At 46.5% G+C, this 24,697-nt stretch overlaps 3 protein-coding genes and 1 long non-coding RNA gene across 7 annotated transcripts in view; 2 read left to right on the top strand and 2 right to left on the bottom strand.

The window, feature by feature from the left end:
* SH2D4A (SH2 domain containing 4A) overlaps nt 1–24,697 on the top strand; it is a 53,464-nt gene that overhangs the window by 5,752 nt on the left and 23,015 nt on the right. The window contains exon 2 of the mRNA XM_030492967.1: nt 10,526–10,688. Within this exon, the coding sequence (XP_030348827.1) occupies nt 10,526–10,688 (163 nt within the window). The remainder of the gene's footprint in view (nt 1–10,525; nt 10,689–24,697) is intronic.
* LOC115610882 (UDP-glucuronosyltransferase 2A1-like) lies at nt 413–24,260 on the bottom strand. Of its 4 annotated transcripts, none has more exons than XM_030492961.1 (7): nt 24,035–24,260; nt 14,711–15,606; nt 6,806–6,954; nt 5,431–5,562; nt 4,920–5,007; nt 3,948–4,167; nt 413–2,383 (listed from the first exon to the last, which is right to left on the bottom strand). In XM_030492961.1, the coding sequence occupies exons 2-7, from the start codon at nt 15,444–15,446 to the stop codon at nt 2,104–2,106; spliced, it is 1,605 nt and encodes a 534-aa protein (XP_030348821.1). In that variant the 5' UTR covers nt 15,447–15,606; nt 24,035–24,260; the 3' UTR covers nt 413–2,103. The 4 variants fall into 4 exon arrangements, with proteins under 4 accessions (XP_030348821.1, XP_030348823.1, XP_030348820.1 ...); XM_030492963.1 differs by lacking the exon at nt 24,035–24,260 and adding an exon at nt 12,265–12,918 and having other exon boundaries at nt 14,711–16,419; XM_030492960.1 differs by lacking the exon at nt 24,035–24,260 and having other exon boundaries at nt 14,711–16,419.
* LOC115610887 (UDP-glucuronosyltransferase 2C1-like) lies at nt 8,700–9,939 on the bottom strand. Its single transcript, XM_030492979.1, has one exon. The coding sequence runs from the start codon at nt 9,498–9,500 to the stop codon at nt 8,817–8,819; it is 684 nt and encodes a 227-aa protein (XP_030348839.1). The 5' UTR covers nt 9,501–9,939; the 3' UTR covers nt 8,700–8,816.
* Nucleotides 19,727–23,125, top strand: LOC115610890. Its single transcript, XR_003992378.2, has 3 exons — nt 19,727–19,975; nt 21,062–21,201; nt 22,056–23,125. It is a non-coding gene; the product is annotated as an uncharacterized LOC115610890 (long non-coding RNA).

Genomic DNA, 24,697 nt, shown 5'->3' with positions numbered 1-24,697 from the left:
TTTTTTAAACACAAGATGTTGAATGTATGTTCCTCAATTCTTCCTCAAAGCAGTTTACTCTGCACTGAGAGGTATGCCTGTTAGCAATAGGATTAGGTCAGCCTATCCAGTTCAGTACACATACCGTGTCTAATTGGAGAAATGTGTCATAGACCACCTTCATTCTTTGATATCTTTATCTGCTTTATATGTAGACTATTTACATAGAAAGTGAGGGTGGTGGGGCACTGAAACAGGTTGCCTAAAGAAGTGGTAAATGCCCCATCCCTGGTAGTGTTCAGGGCCAGGCTGGATGGGACTTTGAACAGTCTGGTCTAGTGTGAGGTGTCCCTGCTACGACAGGGCGGTTGGAACTAGATGATCTTAAGATTCTTTCCAACCTAAACAATTCCATGAATCTCAAGAGAGAGAATTGGGTTTGGTTTGTTTTACCTTTGTTTTTTGAATTCAATGCTAAATAAGCCAAATTTTTCTGAATAAGTTACAGAAAAGAAGCTCCTCTGTAAAGTGACTGCAGAGCACTTTCTCATCCAGCCCTTCCCAGCTATCCTGTTTCCTGTGTCCTTAGTTAGCCCTATGTGACCAGTGTCCTAGTAGCGTGCTAAGAGGCTTGCTGGCCTACTGGCAACCAAACTGACATCTTGGCAAATCTTGGCTAGCAGAAGCTGGGTGATGGGGGCTGTTAGTGATCAAGCGTGGTGGAGCTGTGCCTCGGGATCCAGCTCTATGAACAGTGACAGCAAAACCTTTCAGATCTGCGGCCTGAGTGTTAGGCTGGCCGCTTTCTCTTCCCTATGCATATTTCAGTGTGCGTCTTCCTGCATATGATCCCATCATGACCATAGGAACAGTGTAGCAGAAGTTACCATGAGAAGCACTAGTCTTGTTCTAACCCTTCTTTAGTTTCAAAGCAATTCACTTGAGCTTTTGTAAACGTTGTAGTATGAAGGGATTTGAGCAGACATTGAAGCCATTCACAATGCTAATAAAGTTAATGCAATGTAGGGAATTTTATTATGTAAACAAGTAAGCCATGTTTTCTCAGCCTATTCTATTTGAAAACAATTTTGCAGCATTCAGAATACCACAAATATCAGTTAAAACTGGGAGAGGTTCCTTCTTGAGTAAGCTGGCACAGCAGTGGAATAACCTTGCCTAGAACAGGAGGCCCGAGCTAGCGTAATTTTAGCAGGCTTTCAACAGTAAGTGCACCTTGAACAATTGCAGGAGTGCTGCATTTACTACCACTCTTACCTGAGCCAAGAGCAGCATTATTTTCCCCCCAAATTTCAGGCAAGGCAAGTGACTGTTTCATGTTCCCACATGTAGTGTTACTTTTTTGCAAATTCCATATCTGGAGGTTTTCCTGCATTATGAGTTACCATGGCTCAGAGGCATTTGCGGGACTAAGATGGGCAAGTTCCTGGCAGAGCTGGTTTTCACACTTTCCTGGTATTGCAGTTAGAACAGTGGCCTATGCAGCTGGACTCCAGAGTGAATGGAAAAGAGAAATCATTCCCAGCAAAGTAATTTCTCTGTTGGTTTTGGGACTCTGATCTCCATTCAGTTGCCAAGTAGTCAGTGCATTTGTAAAAATGTGATGATACAGGCTTCGCCAGGCACTTACAGCTCCCAGTTTTTCATGATCTTGGTCATTCAGATGGGTGCTTTTTAGGAGCCCATGATTGTCCGATTTGGAGAGAGCTATTCTGACAGGAGAGGCATTTTGATTGCGAATCATCAAACCTGGGTGTTGTTACAGGAGAGGACAGAGTTACGGTAAGGAGACTAGATGCAGATTAAGGGACCCACAGTACCACAGATGGGAAGGCTGAATTTGTGAAACGTACCAACATGAATTTGAAAAGTTAGAGCAGCAATTACCATTCTATAGACCATGTGTGTGATCAGCTAAAGGGGTCTCAAGGGATAAAGCAGCTATAATTTGATCCTATTTAGGCCAGAAGGAATTTGGTGGTGGTTAAGCAAGTAGCCCTGCCCCACAACAGCTTTTTAGTATGACCCAGTTCAACGGGGTGCTTCATGATAAATGCCTTGCTGAATGGGCCTAGGAGAAGAAAAAGTGCTGGCGGGACAGGATGTTTATTCTTTCTTCCTCTTTGCAATCCCTTTGCCACATTTCCTACAGCAAAATACGCAGCATTTGACAAGAATGAAGACAGCAATGGCTGTACAGGTGAACAAGAATGCCAGAACATCCAGGCTGTGGTATTGGTACCAGGTGAGATGGTGAGCAGCTGGTCTCAAGTGCTTTGCTCCTTTGTGACGCATGACGAATTCAACCCAGAAGACAGCTCTGTCCAGAGGCGTAACTGGCTGGTCGTGATGTATCTTTGATAACCTTAGAGCATTTTCTTTATAACTGAGGAAAAAAGAAGAAACCAGTGAGATTTCTCACTGATTCCTGAAACAACCCATTCAGCACCTGCCAGTCTTGAGGAAGGTAGACAGCCCTGCTTTTACTTTCATCAGTGTTATTCAAAGATATTTGAAACTGGCCCAGTTTACTCTTATCTGCATAAAACTGGATTATGAACAGTAATAGAGAAAGCCAATCTTCTATAAAGAAAAGTTACTCAAAATTATTCCAGATACTCCTTTTAAAAGAGCAGCATGGCAACATTTGCAGCATTTTCTGCTCTGATATAATACAGAGTGCTGGGTTTGGCTGGGATAGAGTTAATTTTCTTCATTGTAGCTGGTATGGGCTATGTGTAGTGATAGGACAAGGGGTAATTGTTTTAAACTGGAAGAGGGTAGATTTGGATTAGATATTAGGAAGAAGTTTTTTACTGTGAGAATGGTGAGGCACTGGAACAGGTTACCCAGAGAAGCTGTGGCTGCCCCATCCCTGGCAGTGTTCAAGGCCAGGTTGGATGGGGCTTTGAGCAACATGCTCTAGTGTGAGGTGTCCCTGCCCATGGCAGGGGGGTTGGAACTACATGATCTTAAGGTCCTTTCCAACCCAAAGCATTCTATGGTTCTATGGTTCTATGATTCTACATTTGATTTGTGCTGGAAAGTGTTGATAATTCAGGGATGTTTTCAGTACTGCTGAGCAGCACTTACACAGAGTCAAAGCCTTTTCTGGCTCTCACACCACCCTGCCAGTGAGTAGGCTGGGGGTGCACAAGGAGTTGGGAGGGGACAGAGGCGGAACAGCTGATCCCGACTGACAAAAGGGATATTCCATACCATATGATGTCATGCCCAGCAGTAAAACTAAGGGGGAGGTTGGCGGCGGGGGCAGAGCTGCGTGCACTGGATTTCATGCAGGTCTTTGGATGCCTGGTCGTCATCCAGGTTGTTAGAGATCACCTTCACCATGGCTAATTCCCTCAGATACTGGATACCTGCCTCCATCAATGTTTGTCTATTTTCTTTGGAAATTTGCAGGTTCCTCCTTAAAGGGATACCTGTCCTTCACCCTTGACAAGAGTCACAGCCAAAGACTGAGGACTCCTGGCTTTTTTCTAATCCTTTGTCTATGGTCTTAACCTTAGCAAGGGATTGCAGCTGCCAGGCTTCCTTACCCTCCAATTCCAAACCAATAGGTGCGATGGGTAAGGATATTGGTAACTCGGGGGTAGAAGAAGGAATTGTAGCTACAGACAGAGTAGACATAATACAGCTAAAATTGTCTATGGAGAGAGAGAGAGCAGAAAAATGTCTCAAGAGTTGCTCTGAGTTTTCCAAGAACTATTTTTCTCAAAGGGATCATAAAATGTAGTATGAGGAAAATTAAATTACTGAGCTCTCTGAGAAATGCTGGTGCTCAGAAATGAAAGACAGTTTTCATCTGAAACCCAAACTCCAGCTACTCAGTATTTTTGCTTCTTCTGTGGGAAGAGCCCACAGAATTTCTCCCGTCAGCAGCCCAAGATTTTAATAACCTCATCCCACTGTGAGGCAAGAACAAAACTCACGTGGAATTGTTAAGGACTGTCTTCAGTGCATCAGCTAAATCCTGCGTCGTCAGTGTGCTGAAATCCAGCGCGACTGCAGCTCCCTTTGCCCTCATATGAGCAATGTTGTCATGCTGGTCGGCAAACATGGGAATCCCAACCATCGGGATCCCATGGTAGATAGCTTCATAGATCCCATTGGTCCCACCATGAGTAATAAAGGCCTTCGTCAAGGGGTGGCCTGGAACAGGGAAGGAGAGACGTGTAACAGCAGCTGTGGCAGACTGGATTCACTGCGCTGAGAGCACTGCAAATACACAGGCACGTGCACTGCTAGAGAAGGGAGCAGCCCTGACCTCTGGCTCAGCATCAGAGCTTGCACACTCAGCTTTCACACATGCATGTTTATTTTAATGCAGCGTGTGAATCAGCGTGTTCTCCACGCTGCCCCAGAGTTACTTCAGCCCATCTGCTGTTGTGCAGTTACAGCTTTTACATGGTATCAGGTTCACAACAGCCCCCTGCTGCAGCCTTGCTTAGGTCAAGATTTTGAAGAATGAGCTCTGGAGATTAACTACAGAGGCCAAATGCAGCTCCAGAATACATGCCTACTTTGATATTTACTCATGCCTGCAGGTATGCTTTAGCCCTTCCAGACAATTGCCCCTGAGCTCCGTAAGAAAGGAGTTTGCTTTAGAGATCCATCTCCATAGCTAAGCTCAAGTTACTGACTTCCTCAGCCACTGCTCTACTTCCTTCACAGCCTGGCTGTATCTTCCATGGTTCTTGTACAGCCACCCATTTTAGCTCAAAAGCAGGCTAGGAAGTTAAGGCTTCAAGAGCCTTAACCTCTGCTGTTTAAGCTATAGAACTAATTGTGGCCACAAGCATTATGTGATTGTTTTGCCTTGAATAAGCCATTTTAGTGGAAAAAACAAAGAAGGAAACAGTTTTTCTAAGGGCACAGTGCGTCCCGGGTAGATTTAGTCTCACCAAGCAAGTCATTTTGGGGTATCCAGTCATAAATCCTGGTGTTGGAGCCAAGAGTTTCTGGTTTTTTTCCTTTGTATCTCCAGAGGACCTTGAACAAAGGAAGAATAAGATAAACGTTCTGCATGTGGCATGCCCTTCTGTATTATTACACGTAATGTAGGGCTTTATCTCCAACCTGTGTACCTTTTCCCAGTAATTCAGATAGCTTTGGCTCCAGATTAGCTCTTTGATTAGTTATTAAGTGCTTATATGAAAATCACGTAGAGAGATTTTTGTATTTTGGCCTATGGATGCACCTCCATGTGATTTGGTTCAGACAAGGGGCAACACCAGAACTCCCCATGTGGTGAATCAGCAGTTTGCCTCTCTGCAGAGCCCAGCTTCCCAACTGTGGCACATCCAGCAGAGATGCAGATAAAAAACAGGCCAGCCCAAACGTAAAAGGCTTGCTGAAAGCAACAGGAGTGACTAAAAGCAAGGCAAGTTGTTTTAGGCTTGAAAGGAAACTCACCTTTTGTGGAATCTGGCTGAGGGCTCTGGCAATGATATTACTTTTTTCATCAGATAGGTTGTAGACCATCGACCCTAGAGAGAACACCACAATGCCATGTTTCCCTGAGCTCTGAACAAATTCTTCCATTTCCTAGGAGATGAAGAACACATATTAAGAGTAATTATGCACTGCAGATTAAAGAGTTTTCTGTGAACAGGGAGCATAACCTTTTTAGCTTATCGAGATGATGGTGATGTATAAGCACCTCTGCCCACACAAGGCCATTACAAAGAGAGATCTGGCCCTGTGCAGAACAGACAGTGTCTCCCCAAGAAGGTGCAGGACAAGTTGAGACATGTGACAAAGCTTTGTCTTTTTGAAAGTGAGTCAAGCAGTTTCAGGACACATTTCTTTCAGAGAGCAAGCAGCAGGAATGGATCCTGGCACTGGTGTGAGAGGGCCATACCCTGTGACACCTTACCTAGCATAAGCATGATTCTGGATTTTCCTGGAACAAGTACTTTGCATTTCATAGCTCTGCAGGAGGACACAGTGCTGAAAACTGACGGGGCTTTTCAGCATCCCCATGAAAGTTTCGTTGAGTCACTGTTGTCACTTTGTTAGTCAGCCAGTTCTCTATTTCTTGCAATACAGCACATGGTGCTAAACGGATTTTCTACAAATCAGACCATTAGGTCTTCCTGTTCCTTTTTATAGTTAGTGTCATGTGAAATGGGGCAGTAACATCCAAAAGAGAATGGTTATCCATTTTCCCCAATTCGACCCCAGCTACAGGGGAGCAGGAAGGTTTCTTTTAGTAGACAATTTCCACTGAAAATACCCTACCTCCTCTAAGGCTCCTACAGGAGTGATGATCTAGACCAGGGCTTGTTATGTTACCATCACTAGTATCTGGGACTTTAGATTTCACCAGAGCATTGCCATTCACAGCAGAGTGTAGGCTGGAAATGCTGAGTATTTTACTTTCTTTAAGATGTCTTAAACTAAGCAACAGTAGAAAAAGTGTTTATCACTCTTTCTGCAAGTCTCGACTCCATTTTGTCTAAAGAACTTGTCCTGTCACAGTGCCTCTTTGCATCAGGTATTTCAGTGTTATTGTGGGCTGCAAGTCTGTGTCTTACTGCGAGGTAGCACCTATTTTTCCTGAAGCAAACACTGTATTCCCTCCTGCTGGCTTCAGCTATCTTTTTTGAAGACAGCAGGCTGCCATCCCAGCCTTCAGTTTGCACAAGTACGGACAGATTGCTAAACAGCTGCATGCCTCCCATTGGCAGCAGAGCATCTTCGTTAGGAACGAGCTTTCTCAGAACATGCGTTGCACAGTTGATGAGGGAGAGAAACAACCAACCAGTAGCAGAACAAAGTTGGATACCTTTGGTAACGGCTTTGCGGGCTGGCAGTGAAGTCCTCCAACGAACTCGAAGTTGGGCAGGAAAGGACGTGGAAATTCAAAATCCCAGTAGGTCCTGATTAACCATATCTCTGCTTTCCCCATTGTCTCACACAGGGTTGTGGGCCTCCCTATGGAGAAGGTACAAAGGGTTTACAACACGCACAGGAGTGGTCTTGTTTGCTGTAGATTGCGAAAAGGAGCCTTTTCTTTGGGTACTCCCAGTCAGTGTAGTCTATTAAGTCAGGCATGAAATGAAATCATGGACAAATCTAGACCTATCCCTTGTCTTGTCCTGTGCTCAGCCTTGGCATGTTCCCACAGACAAGGCAGTACAATCATTAGAAGTATTTTCAACCTTCAGAATGAACGTAGAGCAGTACAAAAGCAAGTAGGAAACATCTAGTTCCTGTGACAGAGAGTGCAGTTCTGGTACCACTGAAAGTACCCAGCATTCATTACCCGTGATTGTAGTAGAAGCACACTTTGGGGAAGAGAAGAATCACAGAAAATTTAGTTCTAATGAAAAATAAATGAATTACAAAGTGATGATCACCAGCCAGGGAGAAGGAAAGTTCTTTAAGGTCTGTGGCATTTTTCAAATGGTGACTCAGTCAGTGGCTGCTCAGACTACAATAATATTACTAATACTACTACTATTACTATAATAATACTACTACTACAGGTGCAGCTGTCCCCAGTTCTCTTAGGGACTTGGTCAGCTCCTTCTGACACATATTGGGAAAATTCAGCTAAATCGATAGATGTTTTGAATGTCATTTTATGCAAAATCCTGGGGAGAAAAAGGGTTAGAAGTGTTGGTAAATGATTGTCTAAAACCAGCCTAATGCAAGCAGGAACAAAGCAAAATAAGCAGCAAGAAAAATACAATCTGTAGGGCATCTCCTTATGCTACTTGATCAGCATTATAATTTGCATCAGTAATTTTAAAATGATTTTTTAGGTAAAGAACAATGAGTCAGTTACAAAGTTACTGGACTGAAAGTTAAGCCTGCATTTACAAGTACAGTGATATAAAGTTGTAATTACATCTTACGTGGTATTAGAAAAAAGCAATCCAGGGAAAAGGGACTAGTTTGCAGAGCACAGAGGTTTTCTTGCAAAACACAGGAAGAGATTGAAGGGCAACAGAATAGATGTGCCTGCTGTTCACTCGTTATCTGCCTAAACACAGATATTCTGTGCAAGATTCAAAGTCCATTGAACAAAAGGTCTCTTTAGTAGACTTTGAATCAAGCCTGAGTTGTACTAGGTTGGAACAAAAATTTCATTGATTTGTCTAGTTTCAGGAGACTATTTCAAAATCAGAATGGTGAATGAAAGGGAAAGGTGACAGTTCTTAGCATTTATTTTGGGAGAAAATTAACTCATGCTTAGTATCCTGTACTACACAGGATTCAAGATGATACCTGCAGACACATGCAATGAGAACAAAGGGTGCTTTTTTGCTCTGCAGTTGTTCAGAGACAGCCAGCGTTCCTAGTTACAACAGGGTTAACTCCATCCCTGTATTGTCAGTGGAGCTGTCTCCAGTGGCTCTCAGTTAGTTAGGGAACAGTTTTGTCCTCCAGCCTTTACCTACTACCATCTTAATTGCAGAAGTGCCAGTCATCAAGATGAAAAGGTAACAATAGTCCTCTGAAAGCGCTAAAATGGGAATACAGCTCACTGCAAGAACTCACCAGCAGTATCATCATTGGCAAAGATCAGTACTACGTGGTCTAAAGATCCTCAAGAGGAACTAGAGTAAAACTCTAGTGGTGTCTGTTAGAACAGACAAGACCTAAAAGGGGAAGCACAGCCTCCATGTGACCGAAACAGGATTACGATCTCCGCTGGCCACTGAGAAAGAGTATTTTGAGACAACAGCATCGAGCCACCAAACATTCAAAAGGCACAACCTGTGCTTGAGAAGAAACCATTCAAAAACTGCCTTACCTAAGATGTTACTGTAGTACCCATCCCATTCATCTCACCAGATCTTTGAGAAGAATAAATCCATGTAAAAGAGGTAGTTCTTTAGTCTTTCCGTGAAGGACATCCGATCTGTCATCCCACTTGTGCTAGCAGGCACGTAAGAAGGGGGGGCCGGGAGCCCACCGCACAGCCTCTCTACCACATTCCCATCAGAGAAGCGGAAGCTGTAGACAAAAGGGATTTCTAGAATTTCTGCTACCAGCTCCCCACCTACTGCTAGGGGGTCAGCGATCAGAACATCAAAATTGGCCTGCTTCAGCTTTGCTATCAGTTGAGTGTTCATCACGAAGGTATTACATGTCTGCTTTAACATATCAGTAAAGATCTCCTGGTCCTTTTTCATTCTCCACATGAACTTCCAGGGTGAGAGATTAGGGACCTCATTCATCCAGAAATTGAGGAATTCATCCATGGCATCATCCAGGGTCTCCTGGGTGAAGGGGACTTGCAAGACCTCAAAGGCGAAGGGGGAGGAGGTGTCTTGGTAGTCGATGAGCAGATTGCTTGAGGCTACCAGCACAGTCACTTCATGACCCCGGAGAACAAGCTTTTCCAGCAGCACTTTCACATTGATCCAGTGACTTGCATCGGTGGGCCAGACCACCACCTTCCCGCAAAAGCCAGTGCTCCAGCAGCATGCATAGGCCCAGAGCAGCCAGGGGAACCTTGGACCCATCATCTCAGTGATCAATGTACAACTCCAGTCTGACTAAGCCGGAAGGAGATCAGTGCTCCAGTGTGCGAACATTTATGAGCCGGCCAATAAAAGTGACATCCACTTGGTGCCAAGCTTGGCAAGAAGGCGTGCCAGTCATGGGAGGACTGGGCAAGCAGCAAATTCCATTCTGGAACCTCCTGCAGAACCACAACCGATCTTGAAATAACAGCAACTCCTGATTCTACTCACCACAAAGTGTATTTTGCAGCATGTGAGGACTAGAAACGTTTTCCCTGTGTTGTGGTTTAATCTTGATAGGCAGCTAAGCACCACAGAGCCTCTCACTCCCCCACAGTAGGAGGGGAAAAGGAAGGGCAAAAGTTGCAAAACTCATGGTTTGAGATAGAGACTGCTGAATAAACAACAACAACAACAACAAAAAAAAAAAAAAAAAAAAAACAAAAAACCACCAAATCAAAACAAACCCAAACCCAAGAAAAACAGGTAATTCAGAAAGCGCAATTGCTCACACCAGCCAGCCAATGCCCAGCAAGTCCCTGAGCAGCCCTGGCAAACTCCCCCTTCCACGTCCCAGCTTTTATTGCTGAGCACAACATCACATGCTATAGGGTATCTATCTCTTTGGTCAGCTGTCCTGGCTGTGTCCCTTCCCAACTCCTTGTGCACCCCCAGCTTACTCACTGGGAGGAGCAGTGTGAGAAGCACAAAAAGCCTTGATCTGTGTAAGCACTGCTCAGCAGTAACTAAGCCATCCCTGTGTTACTCGACATACAGCAAGCTACTATGAAGAAAATTAATTCTATTCCAGACAAAATCAGTATTTCGTTATACCAGGTCTCCAAGGTGAAGATATGCATTCCTGTACCAAGCTGGAGCTCTGGCTAGGGAAAGCACATGGGACTTTTTGACAGCCCCAAGATGAACACCATCCTATCACTTGGCTACAGCCTAGATTTGCTTCTCTGCCCTGTAAGAACCAAGCTACCTGTAGAGCTGATTACAGTTTTTATCTTCTCACTTATTAGGTGCACAATGCCCTGCAGTGATTCACATCCAGCCCACAGGGTGCTCTAGTTCTGTTCTTTCTATAACCAGATGTTGTGGACACACAGCGCTGCCACTGGAAGGACACAGTCTTGGTAGAGATGACTCCAGCATCAGGCCACCCCAGGAGACAAACAGAAGGAGGTAAGGAGCACAGGTTTTGCTCACCTTGCTGCTTATGTGTCCTGTCTTGGGAGAACGCTGCAAACTGGCAGCAGTGTATCCATATATCATGTAGTCCAGGACAGATAGTGCCAAGACAAGATACCTGACTTCTCCTCTTAGAGTGTATCCCGCAGGTGCAGTGGAGATGCCTGGTGCTACTGATGTGTTTAGGGAAAAGAACAGGCACCCTCCTAAGCATAGGGTGAATGAGGCTCAGACTAAGCCTAAGCAGGGCCTGAGCACTCCTCCAGGAGCTCAGCACCACCATGTGACCTCCCCTCACTAGACTGACAGTGGAGCAAGCAGTCTTTCATCATGCTTCAACCTCATCACTTGAAAAAGCCTTTAGGTATCTCTAGGAAAGCAGCTAGAATGATAACCCTGAAGAAGATTTTCCAAAGCAAAAGAGAAGGTGCTTGCATACATTACAGGAGCTGAGACATTGCCCCATTTCTGTGGGATACTTGCCTCTTCCTTTCACACCTCCTTCAGGACTAGATACACTCCAGATCAAAACATGTCCTGGCAGAGAACAGCTAGGCTAACACAGCTAACAAAACAGGAATTGCACATGGAGTATTAAATGCTAAACCCCACATTTAGCAATAAAAAAGACAACACAAAATTCAAGCAGCCCTGAGGCTTACACAACAGGAGATTGGTAAACCATGCTTCTGCCAGCACAAGATTTCCTAGTCTCTGTCAAACATGACAAACAACACATGTAAACACACAGCTAGCTACTCTAGTAGTAGGATGTCGTAACAAATTGGCTCTTGTAGCAGAATTACACCCTACTACTAGTGAAGTATAAAGAAAAACACTTGGAGTCTGATATTGAAATAGCTATTTTATCTGCTGCCCACCTTCAATGCATGTATACTTGCCATATTTCCTTTTAAGCATTACAAGAATCAGAGCAGAAATGTGACAATAATTATGCAAGTATTATTTAAAAAAGAAAAAAATCTATAAATAAATAAAACTATCTTTTAATATTTTCTTTAGACACTTTCAAAAAAGCAAAGAACTCTCTGCTGAGGGCCTTCTATCACCACAAATTCTATCACTTCTAGCATCTGCTCTCCCAGGCCTTTAAAAGACCAGGGGAGGCCATTATCCCTGATTTTGAGGTAAGCTAGCAAACAAGAAAGATGCTAGAGGAAAAAAGGCAGTATTGTATAGCTTTCCAAACCCATTTTTTATTTCTACTTCAAAAGGTTTGATTCCCTACTAGCGTTTGGTGAGTATATAGTATTACTTCACTGTTCTTACGTGTTTGTCATGATTCATCTGTGAATATGACTAAAGAGCTCTGGTTCAAGTGACCTTAGCACTATCCCTGTATGAACTTACCTGTACTAGTGTAGCAGGTCAGGATTAGCAGGTAACGTTTGTACTTGCCTGGATTGTTTGACTTGACACGGGAATTTTGGAGGACAGAGAGTGAGTTCAGGGCCGTCTTGCTTCTAATTTGTGTCTTAACCTCTCAGCTCTGGATATTTGCTCTTGTATGTACAGCAAATGTAATTTTTGAAATTAAAAGCAGCCTTACCTAGTACATCAGTGTAGTATTGATCCCAGCTTGCCCAGAAAAAGTAATGATACACGAAATCCTGAGCAGCGTAGGCGAAGATGTTTTTTAGCCTTTCCAGGAAGGACATCCTATCTGTTAGGCGGCTTATGATGGCTGGTACGTAGGAAGGAGGTGCTGGGAGTGTCCCACAAAGCCGCTCCACTGTGTTGCCCATGGAGAACCGGATGGTATACACGAAGGGGATACCCAGCTTCTCAGCAATCAGCTCCCCACTGGGTGCCAGTGGGTCTGCCAAGAGGACATCGAAGTTGGACGCCTTCAGTCTCTTCATCAGTGCCTTATTGTTCAGGGCTTCATCGCAAATGATTTTGGTTACCTTCTCCATCTTAGACAGCATTTGAGCCATCTTGTAAACACCTTTCCAGAGGGGTTGCGCTCTCTCCTCGTGAAACCAAAAATAGAAAGCTTCTTGCAGTAAGGTAGCTATCTCCTTTTTGGTGATCGGCACCTCAATCACCTCAAACTGGAAGGGTGAGGACTGTGTGGCGTTGAGGATGAGGAAGCATGAAGGCAGCAGCACGGTCACTTCGTGGCCCCGGACCACAAGCTCCTGGAGTATGGACTCCATGTTCAGCCAGTGGCTGTTGTCAGCCGGCCAGACCAACACCTTCCCTCCAGACCCATAGCCTAACACAGCCAGCAGCCACAGCACTGCCACCTCCTTCCCAGCCATAGCCTGCCCTGTGTGGCAATGCTCCACGGGCAGCAGCAGCACTCCCAGGCTGGGCCGGGTGTGCGTGACACTGCCTTGCTTCAGAGGGCAGGAAGCCAAGGTCGCCGGTGTGAAATCCTCCGTGGATAATGGCATGGTTTACTGGGTTAAACGGCGACAGGAACCAGCTGGCACCATCTGGTGGCAAGTAGCTTGCTGGGGCTAGACAATGTGCTTCCCCGGAGGCAGGAGGGAGACCTGTCAGTCCTGAGGGGGAAAGTCCAGCGTGGACTGTGCCCTGTTGGTCATTCTGGCCCTCCTGCCTGTCTAGCTGCAGTCTCTATGTTATTTGTTTGGTAGAAGAGGTGACTTTTTCATTCTTCTGGCTCTTTGCAGCACAGTACCAGCAGCAAAGATGTTCACCCACTGTGTGGCCACCCTTTTGCTTTATAAAGCCAATGAGCATCCATTCACAGTGCCCTTAAGGCAGTGATCCAGGGCTGCAGCTAAAAAGTTGCATCTTAAAGTGGATAAAACTACACAGAAAGTGACTCCAATATCAGAGTGAGACTGCCCTCATGTGAACTTGCCTCTTCCAGCGCATGCATCACAAGGAGAAAAAGCTGGTAGGTGTTGGTGTGGGCTGTCCTGCCTGCCAGTAGGTGCCAGCTATGCACTATAAGTTGCATCAGAAAATCTGTTAAACAGTTTTATTTGTGGTCACCCTTCTGATGTGCAATTAAGAAATCCTGTAAGTCCTCTTCACTGTGCTAAGAATTATCAGTACTGGGCTTCTGCGCAGCTCTGTTACACAATGGTTTCCTGTTGTTGTTGTCCAAGGCTTTTGCTACAGCTTCCGTAAAGCAGCCTAAAGCATCCTTTCCAGGATGAAATGAGGGTGGTGGAAGCAGCTGGGCTGTGAGAAGCCAAGCTGAGATACCTTGTCTGCTCTGCATATAACAATAGTTTGGTGTACTTGAGGTGTACAGTCCTGCAGCTTGCAGGCATTTGCAGGCAATTGAACCCTGCGAGGTTTACAACTGCTCTTTGTCATGACCTTAATGAGAGGTTAGTAAAAATGATCACATGTGATTAATACTTAAATAAACATATTTTTCTACATATTCACTCAAAACAGCCCAGAAGAAAAGCCTGCAGAGACAGACCTGTTGGTTTCACTGTTTGCTTGTAGGTAGAGGCTGTTCTAAGCAAAACTTATTTTCTGCAGAAAGGATTGGTTCTATGTGACCAATGACATAAGTGAAGTCTCTATTCAAAAGCCACAATGGATTTCAGTATTGTTACCAAAGGTGACGGAGTTGGCTTGTAGTTCACCAGCTCCCCTCTACTTGTTATGATACTCTGGATTAGGAAAACAGCTCTGTACCTGGCTGCTGTCTGTGCAGGCAGTTGTTGCAGGGGAGCTCCCTTGCTGAGGGCCCTTTATGCTGGGGAAGTTGCTTCAATCTCCACATTAAAAATCATTATGGCAAAAGTAAAATCTATCAACGGGGATTACCACTGGTTGCTGTCTAAATGCATGGCATAGCATAGCACAGCACCCTGACAGGGGAGCGGGAGCAGCTGATGGACCCTGGTGGCTCCTTCTCTTTTCCACATAGGCGCATAATGACAAACTACTTGCTGACCTGTCTCAGACCTGAACTTTGCGACCCCGCCAGGTTCCTAGCTCTGCAGGTCTTAAGGCAGGAGGCTGTGATGTAATGAGAAGTAAAGCAGCAGAAGGCTTACCTAAGATCTTGCTATAGTAGATGTCCCATTCTCCCCAGTAGCTCTGGAAAATGAAGTCTTGCAGGTGGTAAGACAACATGTTTTTTATCCTCTCACCGAAGGACATGTGGTCGGTGAGCTCGGACAGGGCCGCGGGCGCATAGGATGGTGGTGCTGGGATCTTGCCGCAGTGCCTCTCCACGGTGGAGGCTGGAGAGAAGCGCAGCGAGTACATGAAGGGGATGGCCAGCTTGACAGCCACGAGGTCCCCGCAGAGGGTCACCGGGTCTGACAGCAGCAGGTCATAGCCAGAGCTCTTCAGGTGGGCCATCAGCTCGTGGTTGGTTAGCACCGCATCACACATCAGCCTGTTCATGTGGTGCCAGCTCTTGAACTGTTTCCCCAGCTTCCTGTAAAACTGCCAGAAGGTCAGGGCGGTTGGCCTGTTGTTCACCCACAGTGCCACAAAATCCTCGATCATGTTCTCAATGATGTCCTTCTTGAAGGGCACATTATAGACCTCAAACTTCTCCATGGCGTCAGCCCTGGACTGGATGAAGAGGGAAGCGTTGGATACCAGGACAGTAACATTGTGCCCACGGCGGATGAGCTCATCTATAACTATCTTCACGTTCAGCCAGTGGCTGCCTTCTGTTGGCCAGATCAGCACTTTCCCACAGAAGACAGGCCCTAGAAGAGCAGCCTGGAAAAGGAGCAGCTGGAGGTATTTCTTAGAGCCAGTGGCTTTTGTGGCCATGGCAAGGCAAAGGGCTAGGTATCCTGGGAATGTTTCTCTTCCAGCTGGGAGTGCTGCACCTCTGTGCTGTGTTTGATGGCTCTTTACCAGCAGTCTTAGCAGAAGCAGGAGTTTGCTGTTGCACAGGTGGGGCCTTTAAAACCCGCGTTTGGTCTCAGGTCTGAAAAGACAGAGAAGAATGTTCGGTGATTCACTTTTCCCTTTCTGCCTCCTATCCTGACAGTTTCCCTCTGAGGCAGCTCCTGTTCCTGGTTAGCAGGGTGGCACAATCCTCGCTGGTGTCAAAGGTCTGCCTTCAAGCTACTCCGTCTGCACAAGATGAATTTAATCCTTTTTTTTTAATATACCTTTTGTAGTTTTTCTGAGGAACCCTTACCATGAAATAAAAGAAAACAACAGGGGATCTCTTCTGTTTAATTACTGTATCATTAAATGATGTCAGATTTACTATAAGTATCAGCAAGTAAGTGGCACTACTGCCAACACCAGAGAAATACTGAGGTTTGCCGGAGAAGGTATGATCACGTCTGATTTTAAAATGCCTGTTTTCAATTGCAATAGCCCTGGTATCTGTATACTGTGATGTTCCTACTAATTAAACCTACCAGTACTTAAATATACATTTTTCTCATTCTGAGTTTCCAAGCTTTCTCCACCTTTCTTTCCAGAAGCAGCACAAGGGCTTGCTTAGCTCACAGGCAGCAGTGCTACAGGGAGTGCCTGCCTGAAGATGCTGCTAGACCTGGGGCAGGAGCCCTGGCCAGCACACCACCTGTGATGGGCAAGTTATACCATAGGCATCCTTAGGTGGTGAGGCACTGGAATGGGTTGCCCAAAGAAGTTGTGAATGCTCCATCCCTGGCAGTGTTCAAGGCCAGGTTGGACAGAGCCTTGGGTGACATGCTGTTCCAGGGATCGAAGGATTACGGGTGGAGAAGGACGTAAACCACGCACACACACACGCCAAACTGCTAGAAAGTTTATTACAAGCTCCAGGATAGATATAAAATCCAGAGATATAACCAGCTAGAAAGAGAGATACCTAAAGGCTACCAGAAACTAGACTAGGCACAGATTCTTACCGACCCACACACTCATACAATGACCAAGAGGCCAGCTCCGAGGTGCATAGTGAAGAGATGGGGTGGCAGGCACTGCTTTGGTGGGCGTCCCCGCAGAGGTAGTGTCGACCATAAAAGGTAGTTGGATCCGCTTCCTCCTCGATCTCTCCCGAACCCCGGGCTTTTTATATGCCAAAAGTGCAGACTCACCCTGACGCAAGGGGCCAACCTGTGTCAGGAGGAGTGGCCTTGCTGGCTCTTTTTCCTGCGCACACTCATTCTAACGCAGGGGGCCAGTCTGCACTGGGAGGAGTGGCCTTGCTGGCCCTTTGCCATACACACTCATTCTAGATGATTGGGATGGTCCACCATGGACCAATTCCACAGTGTTAGACCCATCTAACACATACCACCGCGTGGTCCGTGTGTGGACCATCTCTGAGTCAAACTAATCGTCTCCATCTGTGGAGATTTTCCTACTCCCCTTTCTTCTTCGTTATCACCTCAGTAACCGCTCCAGCAAACAGAGGAAGTTAGAGGAGTATTGGGAGTGGGCTGCCATGGACCAATTCCAATGTGTTAGACCCATCTAACACACATGGTCTAGCGTGAGGTGTCCCTGCCCATGGCAGGGGGGTTGGACCTAGATGATCTTGAGGTCCTTTCCAACCCGAACCATTCTATGATTCTATGATTCCATGATTCTATGATCCCTAAGCCTCCTCAACCCTTCTACAGCCGTGTCCCTGCTGGTAAATAATATGGCTTCCTGGCAGTCATGCCCCAGCCCCTGCAGAAAGCCGCTGCCTCTTCAGGCTTCAGCATTAGTTCAAGTTGGTGCTTCTTTACAGAGCAAGAAACTGCAAATGAGCCAGATCCCTGGGTGCCAGCCCTGATACTCAAACTCACATTACGCCTCCATGAACCACTGATGCCATAGACAGGCCAAGGAAAGAAGGGCCACAGGGTATATGTAAGGGGCTGACTTGGAAGTGGCATCCTTTTTTGGGGTGACATGTTAGAAGTGCAGGTGTTTCCCATGCTGATAGAAGGCAGCAAATCCTTCATTTAGGTGATGATAATGCCAATAATAACATGTGGTTTGTTCTGATATGTGACAGATGGTTTCCAGCTGCTCCCAGAGAACTCAACACAGGGAGCTCATTGCTACTGTCTGGGGCACATCAGCACCAATCTGGTCATGTTGTGGGCTCAGTTCAGATGGCTAAACATGGTTCTGAGGCTCTCCTAGCCCATAAAGGTGCTTCTTGGAGCAATATCTGTATCATCTGGAGTGGCTCTCACTTGGAAGGTCAGTGCTTGAATGTAATGCGCTATGTCCCGGAAGGAGCTCTGAACCACCAGGAGCCAAAATGACAGCTAAAACCCATGCATGTAATGATACGCTCGATCCAACATAATCTGGGGAATGAAAGCCATGAAGCAAAAGCTCTTACCTAGTGGAGTCTTCCAAGGTATGTAAGTATCATGCTCTCAGTTGCAAAGTGCAGTTTGCTACACCGGTTTGTGCCTGTGCCTTGCTGCTCACCTCCTTTGTGCCTGGGCTGCTCTCGCAAGGTTGGGTATCAGGCAGAAGGAGCTTAAATAAGTTACCCTCTGAACTGGCCTTTTCAAAAGGAGGAAGTAATACAATATGGGGTGATCACAACAAGGCATGTATTCTGGGATTATTTATTGCTTTGCTATGCTCCAGTAATTTAACAGTCAAGATGGTCTTCCTCACGCTAGGCTGTGTTATAATGTTATTGCAGAGCCAGATCCTCAGGACTTTGCATCCTGTAACTCAGAAATATGGGGTATGACTGCTGGAAAGATTTTCCTCTCTCTTTAAGGTCCCAGCTAGCAAAATAATAATAATAATAATAAGAAGAAGAAGATTTGTTTATAAACTGTGCACAGGAACAAAGAGAAAAGCTTGTGGTTTGTTTGTAGAGCTTTTCAAAAGGTGGTGTGCTGCCTGTGCTGGGTGCGTGACCCTTGGTTCTGGAGATCCAGGCAAGTTTTTAATGACTTGGAAATAGAGGAATCTAAAATGCGCTTCCATGGCGTTTGAGTATTTTCCATAATATTCAACCTGACTTCTTCTAAACCCTCAGAATTCAGGGCAATGATGCCAGCATGTTTGGCCTTACAGGCAGGAGTTTCAGTATGATCTCTCCATAGACCTTTGTATTCAGGATAATATCTTCTTTTTCAGGCTAATTTAGTTTATTTGGGAAGTCCTATAAAAAACTTAAAGCTTTTCCAGCAACTATTGAAAAGCCATATTCATGTGGGCTAGGGCAGACAGGAACCTGGGTTTCATTTCTAACCTCTCAGTAACTAATTCCTCTGTAGCAAATGAGAACTACTACTAGGGGAACCAAGGTGTTAAATTTGTCTTGTTTCCATGTCCACCTTTTAAAGATTAATACTCAGGTTACTCTTAATGCAGAGAAGATAAGCATTGTGAGGGGATTAAAGGACAAAATCCAGCAAATGAGGGAAAAGTGGGGCTGAAAAAAGAGAATGGTGTTAAGTGTCTGTATTTCACACATCTAGCATTACTGAGTAGAAGTGCTGCAGGCACTGATGCAACCTCCAGCCTTATTAAATAACAAAAGGGATTTTTTGAGGTGAAGGTGAGTTATGCAAAAGTTAGGGAATACAGACCTGTGTTCTTCACATAGGGGTCTCTTTACCCTTATGGTGTACAGTGCACCTTTATGTCTAGAAAACTTTGATTGCCAACCAGCACCTCAAAAACTCAGTGTCAGGGTACAAAAAGTGAAGCGTTTGCCCTGAGAAGCACCAAATGGCTCTGTGGTTTTCCTTTCACTTGTTGCAATAAAGCAGCTTCTGGACTGAAAGCAGACTTGAAAGTCTCGACTATCTTTTGGGGGTTTTGGGGGATCAGAGGGGAGGCTGGGTAGGGTAAATGTTGAGGTTGGCTCATCCCGGTCTGAGTACAGACAGAAGTGAGTAGATTGAGCAAGCTTGCAAAGGCCCATGAGGCTCAGTAAAACGTGTACTGCCATGTAATGCCCAGGGGTAGATGGAAAATCCAGCAGAAGTTAGGGAGCTGAAATAGCCTTAGCATAACTGTGATTCTCAGCTAAATTGGATCTTTATGTTGCTAACTTGCAGCTGTAGGACAGAAATACCACAGGCTAGGTTTATGGTTTATCTCACTTCACTTGTTTTTAGTGATTCAGTTTAAGGTTTCATGAAGTCTCTTCACTGCTGTTGCAGTGGCGCAGGGGACCTTGGCATGTAAACACATAGACCCTGGGGTGGCTTGCACTGAAGCCATGTCCACTCTGCAGAGCCAAAAAAGAGAAAATCCAGGCCAAGCTTTGTGTCCCTGCTAGAAATCGTGCATTTTTGGTGGAGAACAGGTGCTGCACCCTGTCCTTGCCAGCTCTACAGTGAGGTGCAGCAGTGGAGACTTGCTGAAGCTGCCTGAAGGTACAGCACACCCCCGTCTGCCCCCAGGGGAAAGCTGAGTGCTTATGGAGATGGGCAAACCTGCGAATACTGATGGGACTCATCTCATGGCTCACCAGCCCAGAAAGGAGCAGTCACTCTCTCCCTCCCACCTTCTCATGCATGTTTGCTGCCTAAGCTCCCATACCAAGCCTTTCCCTGTGCCAGCTCAGCTTGCCAATGATTTATTATAGTGGATGAGTTTGCTGCTGGGCCAGGGAGAAGTTGGGCAAAGACGAGGCTATCGTGGAGCAAGGTCCCACTGAATGGCTGGCCAGCAGCAACTGCACTGAGCCACATACTAATGTGTTCACATGCTGTAATGCAGTTGGGGTTTAAACTTAAACAGCGGACATTCAGGTTAGATATGAGGAAGAAATTCTGCCCTGTGAGGGTGGTGAAGCACTGGCGCAGGGTGCCCAGAGAAGCTGTGGCTGCCCCATCCCTGGCAGTGTTCAAGGCCAGGTTGGACACAGGGGCTTGGAGCAACCTGCTCTAGTGGAAGGTGTCCCTGCCCGTGGCAGAGGGGTTGGAACTAGATGATCTTAAGGTCTTTTCCAACCCAAACCATTCTATGATACAATGATTCTATGACAATGCATTTGTATGTTCACAGCTCTGCAGGGGAATGAAAACTAAATTGAAATCCCTGCTAAATTTTGACCGAACCCACCAATTGTACATAACTGTGATGCTCTACTGGAGCTGCTTCTGGCTTTCTGGTCTAAAAAAGAAACTTGAAAGCAGAGCAAAGCTCATATGTGGCCAGAGGAAATTTATCAGAAATACTTCTTATTATTTGGATGGAGCCTGCTCAAGGTCCTAAGCCGCATCTGTGTCTTGCAGGAGTGAAGTTTCAGTGTTGGACATGAAGCTGCTAGCACAAGGTTTGTACCTGGGCCTTGGTACAAACCTGAGCTTGCCACTTACTCCCCAGAGGTGTATCCATGTGAGAAGTCTGCACTAGTCCTCAGAGACAGTCCCCTTGCCAGCACTGCCTGTGACCATGAGTCCTTTTGTGTTTCAGCATGTGGGGAAGGCAGACACTGCTTTCCTCTGATGTTGCAGGTTTGGAGCTGGTCCATCAGGCCCGGTGTGGGATGCAGAAGGGAGCTCCTCATCTGCAGCTGATTGGAGTGTGGAGGAGTGTTTCTGTGCGTCTGTCCGGGAGGCAAATAGAGGCATCCTCTCTGCTCCCAGGAAACCAGGTCTGGAGGTTTCGACTCGGGCTTCACCTCGCAGCCATGAGGGGTGCCATTTCATCCCAGGGGTATTTCACCAGGATAGGTCTATGTTTCCTCCTCTGCACTGGGGACATGGGTGGGATTTCAGTGGGGGCTGCTGTGTCCTTTGCCTGGGGTGTTTCAAGGCTGGAGGAGTGAGAGGGAGAAACATCCTGATTTGTATGTCATCAGCTCAGATGTCTGTACCTCTGCATGCAATGTGGGAGCACCCTTGGCCACTCTTACTGTGAGCATCAAGGACTTCCCCCGCACTCCTGCCTCTAAGCCAGCAGGAAACCCCTTCTGTAGTCCCTGGCTCCACTCCCCAGATCTACTCATGGCATTGAGGAGGAAGGCTCCTCCATCCCCGCCTGGGCTTTCACCCACTATGTGTGCACCTCAGCATTGACAAGCAGTGGGAAGGAGAGGTACTGCCTTCATATCAAGGGATCCAAAGTCCTGTTTTTATGAGGCTGCTTAAGAGGGAGACGCACTCATCCTGCCCTGATGTGCCAGATGGTGCTTTTAACAGCAAAATTACTTCTGCAATCCCCTCTTTGGCCTCATAACTAAATACTTGTTTCTTCCCTGGGGTATTAGCAGTTTGGGTCTACCCAAAACTCGTAGGGCACAGCATTTTAGCCTCCCCTAGCTGGCTATGTTGCAATCCTTCAGCTGCTCACAAGCACCATATCTACAGCTGTGAGGGCAGGTGCCATTGGGATTGCACTTTGCACCCAGGGACAAAAGATACAGACACAAAAAACCCGGCTTCTCATGGAGAGCAGTGAACGAAAGCACCTCTTGAAGCATGTTTGATGCCCCTATATATTTCACAGGAGCTGCTGTCTCAATTATGAGGAGGAAAGAGGTGTCATTAGAGAGTCATCCAACACATGAGAGATACTTTGGGGAAACAAACCCCGGACCTGTGTGCTTCCATGCAAATGGAAACATCCAAGGAGCAAAGCAGGAGCGATTGGAAGGCCTGGCTGGTATCCAAGCAGCAACAAACAGATGTGCAAGAGTTTTGGGGAAGGAAGAAAATGCCTGAAACAAACTAGGGAGGAACAAGTTACTGACAGTAGTAGAGAAGCAGTCTTTGGCAAGAGCAGCCGCGCCAAAACACACGCTGGTGGTGCTGAGTCACAACAGCAGGAGTAAGAATGAAAGGAAATTCCTGTGGCAAGACGTCATGATGTTGAGACGCTAAAGGATAAACCAGCAGAGGAAATCAGTGCCTGAATAGACACATGCCTTCAGCCTAAAAATACACTCCTGAGGGGCTGTGTTGGGAGGAAAGCCTGTAGAGTCCCAAAGGATGGGGCAGATCAATGTGGATGAATTGCTGGTAGTATCTCAGGGCATGAAGTAAGAGGCCTCAAAAACAAAAAACCTCCCAAAAAACCAAGTTGGGGAGGAAAAGCCAATCCCCAGGGGAGGTACAGCATGGATTGGGATGTGCTGGATGTCACTGGGATGTGGTGGATGTCACAGAAGTCAGGGCTTCAAAGGCACATATACAGAAAACAAACCTACGGAGTGACCAGACACAGGGAACCATGTCTGGCTCAGGAGCTGCTTTCCTGCATGGTGTCTTTTCTGTACAACTCAAGCGGCTGAAGCCACCACTGCTCACCAGTTCAGGTATCACTGCTTCTGTCTGCAATTGCCTGCATTACTTTTACCCACTCCCAGCATCTCTGGTTCGTGTTTGTTTGTACTTAGACTGCAAGGTGAGAAGGTTCAGAACCTGCTGCATTGTTCTGTAACAAATCACCGCAACCAAGTGATGCACAAACCACATCCTACAACACAGAGAAGCTCCCAGCATCTGAGAGAGAACCAGAAACCACTTGCAACTATTTATTATGACTTAAAGTAATAAATTCCTCAAAGAGGAATCACAGTCTTGTGTCTTCTCATTTTGTTTTCTCCCCACACCTCCAGGTAGGTAAGACCTATCTCTGCTTCAACACCCCCACCCCCCATTTCTGCTGGGTTTGTGGTACCTAATGGTCAAACTCCAAGGATTTCACTGAATGGTGATATTTTACTCAGTTCTGCTGCCCGTATTCCCAGATAGGTCCCACCTGATGGTTAGTCTCATCCCACTGGAGCACAGTGGAGCTGTTTCACATCTGATAACCCCTGTTTCAGCACTGGGTTGCATCCCTCTCACCTTGCCTGCCCGCCAGGTTCCCAGTCATTTTCTTTAACCTCTATTGTTCAGCCTGTTGCACCCACTCCTGAGACACAAATCACACCTTCAGAGATGCTCCCTGCCTACAAGCAATGAGTATTTCATCCGCTTTGCAGACAAGTTTGTCTTGCATGTGTGCCAAACAGAAGAGAGGATGATGAACATGAGTAGGAGGGGACAGCATCTGAGGAACCAGGACCCAACAACCTTTTCTTAAATGATTGCACCATGAAACCAGCTATTTTAAAGCGCCAGCAGTGCTGTTCCAGCCCCCTTGCTACAACATGTCCCGCAGTGCCGCAACGAGCCCCTAAGTTGTGGTTCTTCCGGCCATGGTTCTGGCCATTACCTCTCTTATAAGGACAGACTGCGGGAGCTGGGCCTGTTCAGCCTAGAGAAAGGAAGACTGAGAGGGGATCTCATTAGTGCATATAAATGTCTCAAAGGAGGGTACCAGCTTCCAGGTCCCTGGGAGCAGAACAGCACAAAAGTGACTGGCAAATCCTCCTTTTGCCTCCAGCACCGTTGCTGCTGGTGGAAGGATTGGTCCCAGCTCCCCGGGCTGTGCCCATCTCCCAGCCACCCTGGGGCTGGTCTTGTCCCCATCCCGCTCACCTCATTTCTTCCACACGGCCCCAGCAGTGAGTTGGGGGCACGGCCATCATTGTGTCCTCTTGTCATCCCCCCCAAGGTGTGACATCAACAGGAGGTTCTGAGGTAGGAGGTGGTGGGTGCAGGACACTGTGTGAGACCTGGCCATGGGAGAGGTGCTGTCCTGGGTTCAGCTACAGCAGTCATTTTTCTCCTTCTTAGTAGCTGGTGCAGTGCTGTGTTTTTTAACTTTCAGCCTGGGAACAACGCTGATAACACCGATGTTTTTAGTTGTTGCTCAGTAATGTTTACTCCGACCAAGGACTTTCTCAGTCTCATGCTCTGCCAGGGAGGAGGGGAAGCCGGGAGGAAGCAGAGATGGGACACCTGACCCAAACTGGCCAAAGGGATATTCCATCCCACAGCATGTCATGCCCAGTATATAAACTGGGGGGAGTTACCCGGAAGGCCCAGATCACTGCTCGGGTCGGGCTGGGCATCGGTCGGCGGGTGGTGAGCAATTGTATCCTCTCCCCTTGTTATTTCCCTTATTGTTATTATCATTGGTGGTAGCAGTAGTGGTTTTGTATTATACCTTAGTTGCGGGACTGCTCTTATCTCAAGCCGTGGGAGTTACATTCTTCCGATTCTCCTCCCCATCCCTCCGGGAGCGGGGGGAGGAAGAAG

This window comes from Strigops habroptila, chromosome 7 (genome assembly GCF_004027225.2).
Source record: "Strigops habroptila isolate Jane chromosome 7, bStrHab1.2.pri, whole genome shotgun sequence".
In the NCBI taxonomy this organism is placed as follows: domain Eukaryota; kingdom Metazoa; phylum Chordata; class Aves; order Psittaciformes; family Psittacidae; genus Strigops; species Strigops habroptila.
The sequence above is the reverse complement of the archived record's forward strand: the minus strand, read 5'-3'. Positions and strand labels throughout refer to the sequence as shown.